Source organism: Nannospalax galili, unplaced genomic scaffold, assembly GCF_000622305.1.
Source record: "Nannospalax galili isolate Female #2095 unplaced genomic scaffold, S.galili_v1.0 scaffold629, whole genome shotgun sequence".
In the NCBI taxonomy this organism is placed as follows: domain Eukaryota; kingdom Metazoa; phylum Chordata; class Mammalia; order Rodentia; family Spalacidae; genus Nannospalax; species Nannospalax galili.
This window is the reverse complement of record NW_008360323.1, coordinates 1,275,048-1,294,659: the sequence shown is the minus strand read 5'-3', so window position 1 is coordinate 1,294,659 and position 19,612 is coordinate 1,275,048. Positions and strand designations below refer to the sequence as shown.

The following is a 19,612-nucleotide window of genomic DNA, read 5'->3' as shown; positions in this document are numbered from 1 at the left end:
TCATCCTGGAACAGAAAGCCAGGGTTAATGGGAGGAGGGAGGCGGGGGCGGGGGCAAGGCTACTCTTGTTTGTGTTGAGGCATGATGCTGCTGCCTGCAGCTGAAACAAACTGAAAATAGAAGGACCAGACAGACTCAAAGGGAAATGGGTTAAGAAAGAGGGAGGGACAAGGTAACAAACACATTTGAATATGCTACAGTGTTAACAGTACAAACTAGCCCAGACCTTCCAAACAAGCTCATCAGCACATACAGCAGTGGTGGGCACCTTGGCATGAAGCCACCCACAGAGAAGAAAGCCATGGTATCCCCATATGTAAGTGCTCTCTGTGAGGTCACATGAGGTTCTGGGATGGACAGGAGGATGCAGTTCAGGAGTCTTGGCGGGGGGGAAAGCTTCTGAGGCCTGGGCTAACATGATGCCCAGGTCAGTGTGAAGGATGGAGAACAGACCACTGGGCCTGGCAACTGGGAGGCCACAGTGACAGCAGAGGAAAGTCTGAGTTACTGAGGTCAGAGCCTCACTTGTGTTAAGGAGTGAGTGGGAGGAGAGAGATTGGAGATTGTGAGCAGACTCTTTTAAGATGTTTTTGCATCAAATTTCTTGTTAACAATGGAAGAAAGGGGAAACAGGGTTAAGAGTTTATTTTTAGATAAGGGACATTTGAATGTGTCATGGCTGGGGAGCGGGTGCCACCGAAAGGCAGAACTTGAGAGCACAGGGGAGAGGAGGAGGAGTGTGTGTCTGTGGGAGGGCAGGCAGGGCAGGGGGTGCTGTGGGAGCAGCACCTAAAAGGTGGCTGACCCATGTACACTGAGGCTGGCACATACTTTTAGGGAGGAGTATTTAATCACTGGCATTGTTCACAGCACCAGGGCATAGAGTCAGTAAAACACAGATTGGATTGGTTTGAAGTTCTCTGCAGAGGAGGCACCCACTTATCACCTGCACCTCTCCTTAGGTTGCTGTCTCCCAGTGTGCCACCCTTGTCTTGCCCCTGGGAAGTTGGCCTCTGAGGTGGGAGATGAAGCTTCCTGGAGAGGTTTAGAGAAGGAGGTCAAGTCCTTCTGTCCTCCTCCTCCTCTTCCTGTTCTTCTTCCTCTTCTTCCTTTTTCCTCCTCCTCCTCCTTTTCTTCCTTCTTCTCTTCTTCTTCCTCTTCCCGCTCCTTGTCTTCATCTTTTTCATCTCCCTCCTCCTCCTCCTCCTCCTCCTCCGCCCCTTGCTCCTCCTCCTCCTCCTCTTGTTCTTCCTTCTTCTCTTTCTCCTCCTCTTCCTCCTTTCCTCCTCCTCCAAGCTGTAGTATTTTATTTTTGTCTGGTAAAGGATCTGAGCAGTCACATGCCATGACCCAGCCCCAGAGACCTGGGCCTTAGGTGCTAAATGGCCTCTCTCACCTTTCCCACAACACTCTTCTCTTGGGGGCCACAGCTCACAGTGTCACCAGCATACTGAATGAGAAAGCTGACACCTTCTTTCCCTTGCCCAAGTCATACCCACAGGTGGCCTACATCCAGCAGGACCTGCCTGGCCCACAGCCAGTGTGCCAGCCTAGAACAAGAAGGTGCGAATAGATGTTCCAGAAAACTTTTCTTCAGAGCCTGGGGAAGGGCTGAAGAACTGGGAGGAAATCCAGCAAGAAATGCATCATTCAGGTTCCATTCATACATTGGACAGTGTAGGTTGGATATGATTTTTGACTATTGTATAAGAAAAGTACTTTTGGGCTGGAGAGATGGCTCAATGGTTAAGAGCACTGGCTATTCTTGCAGAAGATTTGGGTTCGAATCCCAGCACCCACATGACAGCTAACAACTGTCTGTAACTCCAGTTCCAGGGGATCTAACAGCCTCTTCTGTCCTCTTCGGGCATTGCATGACATGGGTGCACTTAGCTACATGCAGGGAATACACGCATACACATAAAATAAAAATAATAAATAAAAATTTAAAAAAACAAAAAAGTACTTTTTTACTAGTAAAAGATACTGATATTGCTTACGTTTATATGTTGATTTCTTTGACCACCTGACCACTCAGAGCACTGAACATAAATAATATTACCCTACTTAAATAAATATTACCACACAGTGACAGACAGACACACAGACACACACACGTATGGGGGGGTGTGGATAATAGCCTTAAAAAGAAAGGTAAATCCATTTACTACTCAGGTTTATTCCAAATCAGTCAAAATAAAAGCATACTTGAAACCACAAGCTACGTTCTGAATGCTCAAGGATATAGTTTCATTAGTTTTCGAAGCAGCTCTGCAGAGGAGATGATGATTCGGTGCATGGTCAGCATGACTTGCAACAGCTGGTTACTTCGACACAGGTTTCCATCTGCATCTAAAAATACAAAGAGCAGCATGTGAATCCCCCTCAGAGAGAAACTGTGGAGACCCGAACACCTTTTGCTACTCCAGGGAGCGCCACGGTATTAAACACAGCTCTCTTTCAGCTGACCAGGGCATCACACCCCTCTTCCTGGGTTTTGTTATTCTGATACCCTCTACTATCCCCAAGTGTCCATTCTGATGCTTATTAATCACACTGCCTCATAAGAGGGATAAAGTCTGTATTCAGACTGTCCAGTCCCTGCTGAGAGCAGTGGCTGGTCCAGGATCTGTGGGAAAAAAAGTTCATCTAATACTGGTCAAGTTCCTCAAGGGAGGAACTTGTCTAGGGTATAGAGAGTGTAAAGAGTTACAGGGTTAATACACGATATTTAAAACAGCTTTCAAAATTTTCACAAAGGCACATGGTCGCACAGATGCATTCCTGGAGCTGTCTCCTGGCTCTGGAAGGGGCTTGTACAAGTGAGGGACCCGTACAGGTGAGGGACCCGAGGTGAAAGCTGCTGTAGTTCTAAGGCTACTATGCCTCCGGGGAGAAAAAACAGAAGACAGAACAGGGGCAAACATTACATTTGAAGAATGTGGGCGGACTACAAGGGTCCATGATGATTTGCGGCAAAGAACATGAACAGCTGTATTTTCTAAATCCCACAGGAGACCAAATGATAAGCTGCATTCTGCACAGTCGCACTGGGTATAAAGATTTCCCCCTTGCAACGGTTTTCAAAACGGTTTGGATATTTATGGTATGGAGTGTCAGGGGCTGTGCTGGTTGTGCCTGCCAGGTCTACTCTCTGACCTTCACCGTGAATCACATTACTCAGGATCACTTGCCGGCTGGCTTCCAGTTGAGTTTTCCTTTTGGAAAAATCAACAAGAGAGGAGAGAAGTCAGGAGGTTTCTCTGTCATCCCTCTCTGCTTTGACACCAGTTCCCCAACTCCTGCCCGAACAGTCACAGCGGTAGAGTTGGTCCTTCCTTCCTGGCTACACTCTCACTGGGATCTCTTGTTATTTCCTGATTCATTGGTCCTAAGGATGGTAAGGACTGCTGGTCATTGGGCATCTCTGATGTGTAACATCTCTTAGTTCAGCTCTCATCTCCATAAGTAGTCCTTTCATTAAACTATTTTCATTTATAGAAATGAAATGAATTTTATTCCTAGTAGGAATTTGAATGATTAAAAGGGAAAATATTAAATGAAGAAGAACATGTGAATTATCTGTCATCTCTAATGCTTTCTAAAATGCTTTGTAAAAGGGTGATCATTTTCAGTCTGTTTTTTAAGTTTAGCCAGTTGTAAAAGAAGGACATAGTATCAGAAGTTCTGACTCCTCAAACGTTGACCCAAAGTCACAGTCCTCTTAGAAAACATGAGTCTTTACTGGCTTTATTGCCCTCACTGCCTGCCCCACCCCCTTTTCCATAGAAGGCCACGCCTCCTCTATGCTCCCATCTCCTCCCCAAGGACTGCTGGGCTTTGCCACCTTGTTACCTGCAACACTAATATTTTACCTGTTGGTTTACCCCCACTGACATCTGATCGCACACCCCTGTATCTCCTACTTAAACATGAACCCAAACCTTGACCTCTGCATGTTTGTTCCCCTTTCTCTCAAGATTGCATGGTCACCTCTTTCTCACCCCTCATTCACTTTTCAACAATTCCATTTAGAGTTCTCTCTCCACTGGTCTGTTTTTGTTGAATGGTTGGTTCTGAGACCAGATTTCTATACATAATCTAGGTTGGTCTTGAACTTGACATCCTCTTGCCTTAGCCTATCAAGTGCTGGGTTTACAGATGTACACCACCATAGCCAGCCTAAATCTTTCATTTTCAAGGTTACTTATCAGCTCCATACTTCCCACCATTCCTCTTTCCTCATCTTACTTTATGATTCAGCTCATCTTCAACCCAACTCAAGCTGACGACTTTCCTTGGACAGCTTTCTTCTCTTGGCTTCCATTGAATCACGCTCTCCTTTTTCTCCCAGGCTCCTGTCTCTTCTTCCTCTGCTAAGCTTTTAAATGTCAGCTTGCTCTGTGGCTTAGTCCTCCCACTTCTGTCTGCTAACAATTTTTAAAATTTAAAACTTCTTAAATTTTTAAATTAAAAATTGAGCTTTTATGCCCGTAGACTAATTAATCCGAAGCTTTGACTAAAATACCATCTCTAGGCTGATAGCTGCCCAACTTCTATTTTCAGCCTTGACCACTAACTTAGTACTTATTTGACAAGTCCACTTAGGGGTCTAATCCAGACAGAACTCTGGACTTCTCCTTCCTTGGTCACTCTTCCTCACTGCCAGAAATGGCACCACCAACCACCCTCTGAGTTACTCCAGCTAAAGATCTAGAAGTCGTTTTATTCCTTACTTTCCTCAGCCTCAAATCCATCAGCAAGTCTAACTGTGCTTCCAAAATCCACCTGCAACCGTCCCACTTCTCTACAGCCTCGCTGTCACCCCAGTAAAGCCGCCACCATGATACAATCATCTGGCTCCTCTCCTGCCACTGTTATCCACCTACAATCCCTTCTCCACACAACAGCTAGGGATGAGCTGCTAAAGCTAGCCAATCAGGTCACATCTTTAGTATACTTCAATGAGTTCCACTGCCCTGTGCATGAAACAAACTCCTTGCTGTGGCCAACAGAGCTTCACATGCCCTTGGCCTCTTTGAATATGGCCCACTTTACTTTGAACTGTATCACCAGTCTCCACACCTCTGTTTTCAACTTAAACATGCCAAACCTGTTCCTCCTTTATGGCCTTAGCATTTGCTATGCCCCTCAATTCGGTCTTCCTTCCCTTTGATAGCATGTAGTTTTCACCCTTTAAGAGGTCCTCCTCAAGCTATCTAAATAGCTATTACTTTGCCTGAATTTCTTCATAGCACATATGACCTGGTTATCTGGTTTCTTTTGAATGATTAACCCCCCCGTCCTCGTCTCCTCCTTCTTGGATTTTTTTAGACAGGGTCTCCCTGTAGCCCCAGCTGACCTGGAACTCGCTATGTAGACCAGGCTGGCCTTGAATGAACAAGAGATCTGTCTGCCTCTGTTCCTGAGTGCTGGGACTAAAGGCATGTGCCACTATGCCCAGCTAAATGTTTAACTTCTTAATCTCCAAGAGAATACAAACTTCCCAGGATTTGAGCCTTGTCCACTTTTCCCACAACCTATTCCCAGGGTCCAGATATATGCTGATACACGGTGGGTATTCACTGAACATGAGCTGAATATAGATGTGAACTATATCAAGCAGGAACCCCTTGACTTTTTGTATTTCTTTGGCATTTGAGCTTACTTTTGTCATAAGCTATTATTATATTCATGCCATAGAGTACACATACGTATTTTCTTCTTGGCTACAGTTTTTTTAAATCTTAAAGTCACAGTTTGGTGAAAACCGTCTATGAAATATCCATCTAGTCTAATTATAGTTTTATAAACCTCCCATTAATTCTCTGAAACATTTATTCTGGTGAGGTGGGATTAGATTGGCTTTCTGTATATTTTCTGGCCTACAGAATTTCTGTATAATTGTCTCTTGCCACAAAAATGCTGCATAAGAAACAATGCCAAAACTCAGTGACTTCAAAACATTTACCATTGACTTTGGCTCAGAGTCTGTGCTCTATCTGGGGGCCAGCTAATATAGGCGGCTTTGTTGGGGGCCTGATTCCACAGGGCTTCTGGGTTCTTTGGACCAGAATACTAGTGGGGGCAGGTTCTTCTCATTACCATGGGGGTGCTGAAGGGCAAATGGCAATATGCAAGTCCTCTTAAACCTAGAAGGCTTGCTGTCACTTCTGCCTCATTCTACTAGTCAAAGTCAACTTTTTTTTTTTAAGTCGAATGGCAGGAACTTCAAGTCCCACAGAAAGCATTAGATATACAGAGAAAAAAATTGAGGGCAAATAATGCAGTAAAACTGAGCAGGGCCACAAGGAGTGAGTTGACTTTTCAGTGCAGCATCTGACAGTATCATTTTACATTGTGTTTTGGTTTATAGGGGTATTAGTGCTCCTATCCTGTAATAGAAAGGTGAAAGGCAGGTTAAACCTTGATCCAAAACTTAGGAGATGCTCACACAAGCTGTGCACACTGGCCAGGCTTATTCAGGAGGGACTGGTCCTAAGACTTTAGTGGTTTCCTTATCTCTGTATGGCTGGCAAGACCTCATATATAGGAAGGAAGGGAGTTCACAAGCATTCTCAATGAGATCAAATCATGCCACATATGGCAGGATTCAAGGTTCTAAAGGCTTACCATGGAGAAGACAAGGGGGAGACTGAAATTGTCTTCAAATATTTGATCATTACTTTTTGGAGAAAGTTTTGATTTGTTCTTGAAGCCATAAAAGTTAGCACCAGAGCAGATGCATAGAAGTTACTGGAAACAGAATTTGGCATAACATGTGGCAGAAAATTCCATCCAATATGTGTGTCTAATACTGAAAGCATTCCTATCACAGAGGTATTCAAGAAGAGATTGGGGGGTGAGTGATTCTTGCTCACCAAAGCCCTCTACAGACTGGGGTCTGCACTAAGTACTTTAATGTCATTTCTAATTTTCAGAACAACCCAACATTATTGGCACTGTTCACAATTTAGAGGGGAGGAAATTAAAAAATAGCAAGATTGGGTAATGTGTTCTAGGTCAAAAAGACAATGGGGTGCGGGGGGGGGTGTCTCAGTCCTGGATCTATATGATTCCAGAATCCCTGAGCTTCCCAGTACACTTGATTGTGTGTTGCATGGCCACCTGTCAGACCAAGGCACTCAAGTTTTAATGAAAGCTAACATGGGTGAGCTTTAAGAACACTTTTAGTCTCTCTGGCTCCAAAGTCAAGGGAGGCCAGCTACTACATTGCTGGGTTGGAGTGGCATATTTGGAAGACTGGCTTTTGTAGTCTGATGTCTTGTAGCCATCTCTTATAAGCCCTGGATGCTCCAACCAGATATTGAAGATCACATTTAAGAAGCCAGGGGGCCCTGCCTAAGATTCACAAGCATCTTCACACCCCGCTCTTCCCTCACACCTCTTCTACTGTCTCAGTGATGCTCCCACACAGTGGCTTGTGAATCCCACATGCTTATAGTGGGGGTGAGTGCTGGCAAATGGTAAGGCCAGGAGGGGGTGACTCACTCAGCAAAGGAAGGCAGAGATGGGGTGAGGGAAAGAACAGAGAGAAAGGTTCTCTCTACATCTAGATAATACCTCCTTTGCCTTTCCCCCTGGTTTTCCTTTTTCAATGAGATTAACCCAGTGCAGTCTCTTCCCCTAACCCCCACCACCATCTTGTTCCTGTATGAGCTTTGATGACTAGATGACCTCATCAAGGGAGCATTCCCTTCCTGCCCTTATCCCACAGAACATGCACTTTAAGATGCTGGTCAAGGCAGATCTATCTACCTTTCAGAGTGCTGGATTTTATTTTGATATTCTGATATAATTGCTGTGAGCTGATTTAAATATTTCAATGAATAATTCCATTTTGCTTTCATCTTTAGGCTTTAAAAATGCAGGGTATCATACTAAAATTCTAATAAGCAAAATATGCAATGCATAATAAAATATGCATAATGTTTTACTACCATCTGCTGCTCTTGATCCTTTAAAGGGTTGAAACCTCAGTAGTGCACAAGATGTCAATCTTTTCTACTTTGCAGCTTGGCTTGGGGAATGATGGATGTACCCTTCTAGGAAGGTATACTAATTAAACACGTCTAACCTGTGGACCACGTGCTTGACAGAGTGAATAAAGAGCTGTGTGGGTTGTGGAGAATCATCTGTCTATGGACCAGCAATTCACTTTCTACCATTAGTCCCTGGGCAGGAAACTTTATGGAATCACATAATCTCAGGGTAGAGAAGACCATGTTCTATCTATTTTCTAATGCTCTGTTTCCTTCTAAAGGGTAAGTGGGTGGTTGTCTAGCATCTACTTGTACCAATGAAGAGACACAACTCCCAAAGTAGTCTATATACTAACTTTTCATTCTATTTCAATTTTAAAAAGTTGAAGGGGTTCCAGGAGGCATATCTCAGTGGAAGAGTGAGTGCTTGCCTAGTGTGTACAAGGCCTGGGGTTCAATCCCCAGCACTGCACAAAATATTTATTTTTTCATTATCAACCAATGGCTACTCTGAAAAGAAGTATCCTAGGTGCCAACAGCTAAAGAAATGCTGTCATTGAAGTGCTCCAAACCTAGCTACAGAATGAGCCACTGTCAGTGGACCTAATAGTTTTAGCACCAAATGTTAGGAAGAGAGCCCCTAGAGACCCATTCAGCTGAGGTGACTCAGGAAGGACCCCATGAGGTCTCTCTTAAGGTGATCTGGAACTTCAAGTTCCAGCTCTGTCTCCAAATCATCCACACAACGTGTTTCTTCCTTCCTTTAGCTTAGGCTTAAATAACTTCCTAGCTTCTAGACAGATGATGAGAATCCTGTGAGGAAGCTTGCAAAGGCTGTATTCCACATTCCACTCCTTGGTGACAAGAGGGAGGGGTGGATTTCCAGAGACTTATCTAAGGGATGAAAGGAAAATGCCACACTGCAAGGCAGACACAAAGCACAAAAGCACACATCCAACATGAGAGAAACTCTAACACACACCCTTTTAGTACCCTTTGTTTTGGTTTCCATGGAAATCTCTTGATGTATGAATGATTTTGAGGGTACCAAAAGTAGAATGTCAGAAACTGGAGTACTGAGGATGAAAAAACTGGCGATATTGTGGGACATAAAAGGAAGTAACAGGTGTATTGCATCCAATGGCCAGAGAAGCTAGGATCAGAAAGCCATGGGGCAAGGGTAAGCCTGCCAAAGGAGGTCAGTATCCCCCAAATGAAGGCAGGCTGGATCCAGGCAGAACTGACTGGCACACTCAGAATTCTGAACATGTAACAGTGGGGCAAATGTTTCAGAGAAATAGAACCTACTCAGTAGAAAGACAACAATAGCCTCTAAACTCTGTTGAGAAAGTATACACAAAACTCACCGGGTTTTGTTTGCTGAGTTCAGGGGCTTTTAGTGCTGACAGCAGCAAATGAGAGAGCAAGGGTGTGTGCATGTAAAGAAATGCAGTTGACACACCTTCAGCTTATATAACTTCTACACCCATAGCATCTTAAACTATATAGCCATGCCATCTTGATGTTTTTAAAATCCCCAGCCCTTGAAGACTTGAGAGAAGAACAGGGAGGAGAAACCAAGTGATCTGCTGATGGTTGGGATGCCGGGCAAGTCTGTGACTCAGTATGGCTGCTCTCCAAAGTGTGCTTGTATGAGTTTAACCAACATCTCTCCTGGAGATGAGGGCTCTCTGGTCTGTAGTGTTTTCTTATTTCTGTCGTGTGACTACTCCCACTATGGTCTATCTTAAGGTACTGATGTGAAGCCATTGCATGTGGAGCTGGGAAGAGGGGCTTACAGTCAGCTTTAAGGAGAGGCACGTCATTCATGTTTTGACATCGGACCTGATGTCAAGGGGCTGGTACCTGCTGGGGTCCTCTTGTATTCTCCCAACCTGGTTTCCTGTTCCCAAAGATGACCAAGGGCTCAATTTTAAGGTATAAGAAATGGAGGCAATATGCCTCAGCTATGGTCATGGGGCTGGTGAGTGGAACATCAGGGCAGGAATGTTTTCGGACCCCATCCCTGAGCTCTTTCCTTGGCTCTTTCCTCCTTCTCCTCAAGAATTAGGAAGTAGGTAGGGAAGTCCCAGGAAAAGCTTGGATCTTTGGCCATCCAAGCTACAAGTATAACCCCCTACTGCCTTTTGTTCTCCTTTTGTCTTTAAGAAGCTCTACACCCACACAGACTCACCTTTCTCAGTGGAACTGCAGTACATGCTTGGAAAATATACCTTTAAACCCATTAGATTCTTTTTTTGGGGGTGATGGGGAGCAGAGTCTCATTATGTAGGTCTGGCTGGCCTGGCATTCGCTATGTAGACCAGGGTGACCTTATATTCAGAGAGATATGCCTGCCTCTGTCTCCTAAAAGTTGGGATTAAAAGTGTGTGTCACCATACCTAGCCCTAAACTCACCACTTGTTCATGACATCATGAAGCTGATGCCACTGACACCATGTTCCTGGGTCATCTAGAGTGCAGAGAGCCTGCAGGTCGTTGGCCACTGGGTAAAAATGGTGGCTGCCCTCCCAGTGCCCTGCACAGCCATTTCCATAGCAGACCAGTCACCAACAGATACGTTCATCCCTGGCATATTTTCCTTCTGAAGCATGAAGCCCTATGTAAAGAGTGACCTAGATTTTTTAGATGAACGATTGCAATCTATAAATGTCTAACCAAGTGCATGAATTCCCTAAAGTGAGAAGGAGCTTTTAGCTGCATTGCCTCTGCTGAGCAAAACAGCTAGCTTTCCTAGGGGACTGCTGCCTTGGTCTGGACCTGTCACGCCTGTGGAATCAGGGATTTGAGAAGTCATGAGGGAAGCTGTCCTTAGCAATCCTGCAAATTAGATGAAGTTCTGTAAGTGAGTAGATGGGGGCTAGGAACTAAAGACCAGGGCAGGGTGAACAGGTAGGAAGACCCAGTGAGCTGACTGTGGTGCAATGCAATGACTTCAGACTCTAAACGCCACTGTTGGAAGGCAGTGACAGCTTCTGCTCCCAGCACCCATGAAACACTAGAATGATCTGGCTGAGCAGTTAGACTGCGATGTGATTTGATTTGAGGGAGCTGCCTTCGATACAGCCACCCTGGCACATGGGGGTGACCACTCCTATTATAGACCCAGGGAATGTACCTGGCCAGGGAAAGGGAAAGGGAACAACAGAGCCAGGTCCCAGCTTTCCAGAGGGACCCAGGGAACTGCCAGTGAGTCGCTGGTGGGAGGCTGGTCAAAGGTCAAGAGACCCGAAGAAAGAGACAATAGCCACAAACAAACTGGGAGAGAAGTCTGGGGCGACACTCTTTACCTTGCTTACCGAAGTTTATGACTATCATCACTTCATTCTTGTCTTTTACATTCTGAGTCTTTTGGGAGGGCAGGCCATGCAAGTGCTACAAAGGGGAACTTCCCACATACTCACACAGTGAAATAATGAAGGCCCATCTGTGAATACCGGTTAGCCATGATCTCAGCTTCTAGAAATTTTTTTCTGCATGTGTAACTCGATTCTATCAGATCAACAAGTCTAGATAACAGATAATCTCATTCTAGTGCATGACAGAATTGCAGCGATCAGTGCATGCCAACATAAAATTTTTGCAAGACACCAAATGTAATCTTACTACACATTCACTTTTCACTATGGGGATTATTTTGTGTTTATAATTCTCTGCAATAAATAGTTCTGTACAAAAAGAAAAGCATTGTTACCACATTATGTAAGGCCAAAGTCACTGAGCACAGTCTTTCATGGTCAGAAACTATTCTGAAAGTCTCCTCCCCCTTCTTTGGATACAGTTGGGATTGGATTACATGTCATTGAAAGTTGACAAATGCTTTGCAAACTGTGCACACTGTGACAATGGCAAATTGTTCTTGTTTTTCTGGCCAGATTTAGAACATTATTCGTTTTCTTTCCCTGCTTCCGTTACTCCTCTTTGGCTATTCTGGAGTGGGACTCTGATTTTCATAGAATACTTAAAAGTAACCACAGTCTGGAGAGTGGCTGTCCCCTGTGTTCTGTCACACTGTCAATGAAATTGTATTTGGGTTGCCTTAAAACATGGTTTCATGTCACAGCAGCTAGTTTGTGGCCTTCCAAGCTTCCTTCTGGTGCTAAGTTTTGCCCTGAGCCCCCCAAGACTTAAAAAGTTTCAGAGGTGCTGGGGAGAAGGTGCATGAGGATGTGGGGAGCCATTCTGAATGAGGGAACTGCATGGGTGGGTGGGAATCTCCTGCAGAAAGGAAGACACCAGCCTCTACTCAGAAGCCAAGAATCCAGTAAGAAAGTACTGAATTGATACTGTGTGACTGTCTTATGGAAATTGCTGAAAGACAAAACTGAGCTTCACAATGCTTTTACCAATTGCACAGGTAGAGACCAGGAGAAATACTTGGCATTGCTGGAGGACAGGCAACTTTAGCCTCTCTTTGCCATTTTACGTGTTTTTTCTTGTTGGCGTATAGGGAGCTCATTCTGCATTCTAGATGCTGAGCTGAGACAGCCTTTCCATATTAGCCCTATGATGTATTACTAGGTGGTGTTAATGCCATCTGATAGACAAAGGAACTGTTCATTTCTGACCCTCAGTTTGCTCATTTACAGAATGAGAACTTGACAGTGTTGCACACACCCTCATCCTCCCCAGCAGAGGGGTAATCAGATCAATCTAGATAAGGAAAGAATGCTGACGTTTGGGGTGAGGAGTAATCCTGGTCCCGGGCTGAGTTCAATCCATTGTGATGTCTCCTTGACTTGTGGTCTGGCCTGATAGCTGTCATGTAAGCTCATAAAGCCCTCACTGAGCTGCTGAAACACTAACAACCTGCATTGACAATGGGCAGCTTTCTCCTTGAATGCTATTTCCTCTGAGTCTTTCAATGCCTCTGGAATGTGGGTCTTATTTTCACTATTTATAGGTGAGAAAATAGGAAGCAATGAGATGTGACCTGCATGAAATCATGTCTGATGAACAACAGCTTGTAGACCAGAGTTCCCCGTCTTTTGTCTTAAACTCTGACCTTTCTATCACATTCGACTGCCTCTCAGTCTGAGTCGTGAGACAAAAAGAGCATCCTTTGGTCCAGCACTTGAGAACTTCTGGGCTGGCCTGTATGCTAAATGATCACACTATAACAATTATGGAAACCATAGATGGAACAGCTACCATGGCCAGATGTGGCTAATGCACATCCCAGAGATTCCCAACAGTTGCCTCTACTGCGTGATTCCATGAAGCAACAGACACAAGAGTGGTACAAATGACTTGTGAAGGGTCCCGCAGCTGTAAAGTGGCTGCATGTTATTGTCCTAATAGTTTGTTATTCTGATTCTAGAGTTTTAAGTAATTTATATTTATTATAATTCCGTATTGCCTTTTAAATGGGACTCCTTCAAGGGTAAGGACAAGACTTATGTCTATGTTGTTGTCAAGTCCCTAGGATCTTTGGTACCTGCTGTATACACTACACTGGGACCACTTCATTCACTGAACTTCAAGTATGCAGAACAGATATCAACTGGCAATGACTGATAAACACGAGGCAGCAATACGCAATTAATAGGAAGGAGTTAAATGTCCTTGGGAGGGGGAAGTAGCTAAAGATGTGTATTCCCAGGACCTAGAGCTGGGAGGGGAGACAGGGAAGAAATTAGATGGTGAGGAATCTAACCATTTTTAAGGAAGAAAATACAAGATGAAACAGAAACTATAAAAACAAAGCAGGAATTAAGATGAAACTGTTCTTTCAATCTGCAATCATCGCATTCACAGATCTAGGCAGAGCAGCCTCATGCCACCTGATAAGGATCCTAAATTTTAAGGTCACCAGAAAAAAATATCCTTATATGAGAAGGTTCTACACTAAAGCTCAAAAAAGTCTTCCTAAGTTTTTGACTTTGTTTAGATTTCCCAACTTATCGGTTGCAAAAAATTTGACACTTTTCAGGCCTACAAAGGCAAGAGGGCAGGCTTGAACATAAAGGCACTCTGAGTCCTGGGAGATCTAATGGGTTGATTCCAAGATTTCTCAAGTCTGTTGTCCTGCTTAACTGCTCAACAACTTCTTGGTTTGCTCATGGGCAGTGAGTTGGAGAGAAGTGGAGTAGTTAAGGCCATACTGAAGGTCAGGGAACCAACCCCACACATGAGCACTGGCAGCGCTACCACACAGTTCTGACTTATGTCTCATTCCACTTTTCCCTCCACAAGCACTTTCATGTGCATCATCCCCTTTGCCCAGAACAGCCTTGTCAGGTAGGCAGGGACCATATCCATCCAGATCCATCTTAAAGACGAGAAAGGCACAGCTTGATGTTCAGGCTGCCCAAATGACATTTGTTCTGGTTGATAAGAATTTTCACTGTCCCAGTTACCAAATATTTTGAATATCACCTTTGGATAAATAACACCCTACGTATAGGACCACCACCAAGTAATAGAGTTGGAGTTCCATGCTTGGATTTTGTCATCACAAGTCAAATGATTTTTGTTCAAATAGTGCTGTCATAGCTACTGTAGGCTTCAGGTATAACAAAGAGCCCATCATCCCAGAAAGCTAAGCACCAGAAAGCTACCAGCAATAACAGAGTGCAGGAGACACCAAATGTCTTCAAGGAAACACACACACACACACACACACACACACACACACACACAACGGTAAGGCAACTCAGAGGGAGGGAAAGCCTAAGATGGATCATTATTAAGAACCTTGACCCTCATTTCAATTTCTGAATGCACAGACCCTGAGAAGACAGCCACCGAAGCTGGCTAGAGAATTGTGAGCATCCTGTATGCATGTGCTGTCACAAGCAGGAAAACAAAGCGTGGCTTTTGCTGAACTTGGCTAATTTTGTTATTTTGAAAGCTCAGTTACTTGCTGTTGTGATTCTTCCTCCCTCACTTTACCAGCTTCATCTTCTGACCAGTCCCTTCCTGTCCATATCCTTCTCTGCCTCCTTCAAAGCTGAAGATTCATGATGGATGGATATTTAAGGTTACAGAGAAGCAACAGCTCTAGGGCCCCCCACATCCATCAGAGGGAGCTGCATCCTTTGCTTTCCAGTGGAAGAAACTTAGACTCCCCTCCCACCCTGCAAAGGTATAAGAAGTCAGCAAGGGTGGACTTAAAGTTGACAGACCTCTGGTTTACTTACTTGGCAAAGTAATGTGGCTATTTATTTTCAGTCCTTGACAGCACCACCTGGCACCTCTAATCCATGCAAAATGACCTAAGTAACGTTACATGTCAAGATAAGTAACAGGGCAATAGTTTCCTATTTGGCACTTTTTTTTTCCTTTTTTCTCTTCTACTTTTCAGCACTAAAACACCTGGTCACCTGTACAAAGCACAGGAAAGGTCCATCTATGATAAGGTATTGGAGGCTTCAAAAAGCTTTAGAAAAATATGCATAGTGATTAATATGAAAACAGGTTAAAAAGTGAAAAGCAAACAGTCACAATAGGTACAATTTTGGACTTAAGTGAATGATTTTATTTTTCAAGTGACAACATAATAACATTCTGTGGCTGAGACTCAACCCTTGGAGAGTTTTAGGAGAGGAATCAATGATTTTAGTCCTAAAATGAATATATCCAGGCTTATCCAGAAGTAAATGGCTCTATTAAACCTGAGTGATTTCTAAGACCTCTAGAATAATTTTAAAATGAACCAATAAACCCCCACAAAATTCAAAAGATTCCAGTGTCTTGATTCAGACCCACCATGCCAAGAAATCCAGGGTCAAAACACAGACTTTGTAATTTTGAAATTCCTGCAGTGGGGATGTGATGCCAGTCAAGTGCGGCTGGGACCATCAGGACTGTTTAATTAACTCCTTGTTCTTAGGTGGGTCTACATATTACTACATGGCCCCAAGAAGACCCTTGTAACTTCAGAACCAGAAGGCAAGTGTTTGAGGAAGTGATTTTGACTAACACTGTAGACACCTTGATGGAACTTGGCCAGTTTTAGTTTGAAAAAAAAGAAGCACATCAGAAATCAGTCTGCTATGAGTCAGAGAGCCATGGTCTAAAGTAACTCATCTGCCTAGGGTGGGGCTGGGTGGGGGAGCATAGCAAGTGGTAGAGCACTTGCCTACTGTGTATGTGCATGGTTCTGGGTTTGATCCCTAGCACCAAAAAAATAAGACCTCAGAAGTGACTAATCTGGGCCACAGAGTGTCCCATTGTATACTAGCATGAACAAAAGTTCATATATATAGCCAAGGACCTTCTCCCATTTCATAGCTCGCCTATTCATTTCTTTAATGGTACCAATTGAGCAGAAGTTTTTTTACAAGTTTCAATTTATTAACTATATTACTTAGGGTCCTATCTAAAATATCTACAGAAATCTTGCATGAATACTCTTCTATTTTCTCCTAGAAGCCTTATCATTTTTGCCTTAGCATTATCAAATATACTGCATTCAGCTCAAGTTATTCTTTGTGTGGAGTAATTTACAGGTCTTTGTGTGTGTGTGTGTGTGTGTGTGTGTGTGTGTGTGTATGTATGTATGTATGTATGTGTTTGAGAGAAATTTGTTCCATTACTAGTTTTTGATTGATTTTTATTTTATATGTATGAGTGTTTTACCTGCATGTATGTAAGTGTCCCATGCGTGTCACATGTGTGTGCAGTGCCCAAAGAGGCCAGAAGAGGGCACTGCATCCCTGGAACTGGAGTTACAGACAGTTGTCAGCTGCTGTGTGGGTGCTGGGAACTAAACCCAGGTACTCTGCAAGAGCAGCCAGTGCTCTTAACTGCTGAGCCATCTCTCTAGCCCTTCCATCAGCTTTTGCCGAAAGGACACTCCTTTCTCCACTGACTTGCTTTGGCACCTTTGTTGAAGATCAATGGACCATGTGTGGATTTATTCCTGAACTTGCTGTTCTGTCCCACTGACCTATTTGCTCTTTCTTAATTAAGCTGTAACTTTAGAATAAATCTTGAGACAGGTAGTTTAACTTTTTCAACTTGATTCTTCTTACAGATATCTTAGCTATTCCCAGTCCTCCTGTGTCCCTAGAAGTGCTGATTCTATCACCTGAAGTTTTAGGTGCCCCTCCCAGTCTTTTCTCTCAAAAACAACTGCCTGCCTTCCACCTTTCCTTTCTCAGCATTCCATGAAGGATTAAGCCCATCTAGTGAATTCTTTTAAATGAATTTTATTTCTCAGTCCAAGAATCTCCATTTGCCTTCTTTTGTTTCCACCTCTGTTGAGGTTGCCCATCTGTTCATCTTACTTTGAATTCTAAAGCATATTCATAAGAGCTGTTTAAAAGTCTGTCTACAAATTCCAACATTATGCCATCTCTGAGCTCACTTCTGTTGACCTTTTATTATTCTATCAGTCACATTTTTGTTAATTTTAGATAAAAACAGGGCCTCCCCACCCCCTCTCAGAATTTTCTGTGTAGTCCAGATTGCCTCAAACTCGTGGCAATCTTCATGCCTCAGCCTCCCCAGTGCCGTGTGAGCCACCACATCTGGCTCTCTGCTGTTTTTATGTCTTATATATATATATATATTTATATTTATTACATGCTGGATATTGTGGTCATGCTGAGAATTGTGACTATGTTCCATTGTCCAGACATTCAACTTAGCGGAGCCTTAGAATGAACTTGTCAAGGCTTGAACTTGGGCTTTGTATGAGTGAGTGAAGAGTAGCCTGATTCAGCTGTTCACTTGTGTGCCTCCACTCTCTGGCCAGAGCTGCAGTATCCCCTGACTATGAAGCTCATCATAGAACGCTTTAGTGCCACAAATGATCATCACATACAGTTTGGCGTTTGATCACGACCAAAGAAGACCCTTTCTCTCCTCTACATCATTCCACAAATCCCTGCCATCCCAGAAGTCCTCTTTCACTGGGCTCCAGATTTGTAGTTCATCTCCTGTCTTTCCAGTTTATTCATAACTCAGGTCTGTCCTGTCCTCTAATACATGAAAACAATTGCTTGACATCCAATATTTAATATTCCATTGTGGTCAGAAATGGCTTCTTGTTTAGATGTTTACACCTTTATAAATGGGAAATTTGAAACTTTGCCAATTTAGTAGTAAATATGATTATCCTTTATATGTACTCATACTTAAGAAATATTAGCTCTTGCATGCTTAAACAATCTCATGATATCAAGGCTTTCTTATGCTAATGGTATTAAGATGAAGAAATAAAAGCCCACTCGCTTACATCCTTTTCAGCTGTCGTCTATGTACTGTAGGTTTTATTTCTGCATCATTTCTTTGTCACCTCTGTACTCTCTTAGCCTTTCTTTTCCCCTTTTAAAAAACAGAATCTCATTTGTGCAGACCTTGGATTTTCTATGTAGCTGAGGATAACTCTGAACTCCTGATCCTTTTTCCCCTACCTCCATAGTGCTGGGATGACTAGTGTGAGCCACCATGCCTGGCTTTCAAATCTTTCCATTCTTATCCTAAAACCCAGAGACTGAAGTTGAACTTAATAGCATACTGCACTCTGGTGCTCGGTCAGACTTGGATAATGCTCAGATGTTTTGTTGGGGTAGCATATCAGCCTTCCTTTGAGAAAGATTCCTGCCCCTAACTCAATCCTGTGGTTCGAGAGAGAAATTCCTCCCCGAGTGACTCCGCCACTCAGGTGCTTCAGCTGACTGAACTGGTTCAAGCAGTAACCACCTGATCCTATTTGAACTACTTGAAGTTCTTCTCTGGCAGTTTTTTTTTTTTTTGTGTGTGTGTGAGACAGGGTCCTCCTCACTATGTAGAACAGGCTAGGCTTGAACTCACAGAGATCAACCTGCCTCTGCATTCCGAATACTGGGATTAAAGGTTCTGTGAGAACAGAACCATGCTCTGTTCTCTGGCAACTTTTAAACTGTGAGACAGACGAGCTAGCTACTGTGCTAACAAGGTACCTGAAATTTATTTATTTATTTTTATTTTATTTTTTAAAATTATTTATTTATTAACCACAAACTTAGAAGAAACATTTCATTACAACAGCATTGACATATTCAATAACAATTTCCTGAGCTAAGATGCATCTCTTTCAAAATTGGCTGTAAAGTTTCAGGTTTATAGGTGAATTATTACAGTTATACAATATTGTACTCAGTATAAACCCTATAAGACATAAAACTAAACATTTTAACAACCTTTAAAAAAGATCTCCATTTCATTATGAAAATACACAGTTTCATACAGAAAAATTCTTTTTCAATGCAATTGACATTGGATGTTTGCACATGCATTTCTAATCTCTAAATATCTGATTATTACTAGTCACAGTTGGTTACTTTCTGAGCTTCTAGGCATCTGAGCATGGATATAAAGGTCATTGGGTAGATTTCAGTGGTAATGTTTATCACCTCTACTAATTAACACGATGTAAATTTTTATGCTTCGTCCTCAAATACATTTTTTTTAGTTTGCTGATTTTTTTCATGTGTGTATATCACACAGAACATCTCAAACCATCTTATTCAACTATACACCCGCTTCCCAGATGGCACCCTCCCCTAACCTCCCTCCCCCCACTAGAGCCCTTATACTCTGATATCCCTGCTACTGTCTGCTGTGTTGTCGGCACCCCCAGCCATTCCCCACTACTT

The 19,612-nt window shown here is 43.2% G+C and overlaps 1 protein-coding gene across 1 annotated transcript in view; it reads right to left on the bottom strand.

Moving 5' to 3' along the window:
- Positions 1-19,612, bottom strand: part of Rasgrp1 (RAS guanyl releasing protein 1) — a 75,210-nt gene that overhangs the window by 32,917 nt on the left and 22,681 nt on the right. Inside the window, exon 3 of the mRNA XM_008825291.1 lies at positions 2,247-2,352. Coding sequence (XP_008823513.1) covers positions 2,247-2,352 — 106 coding nt within the window. The remainder of the gene's footprint in view (positions 1-2,246; positions 2,353-19,612) is intronic.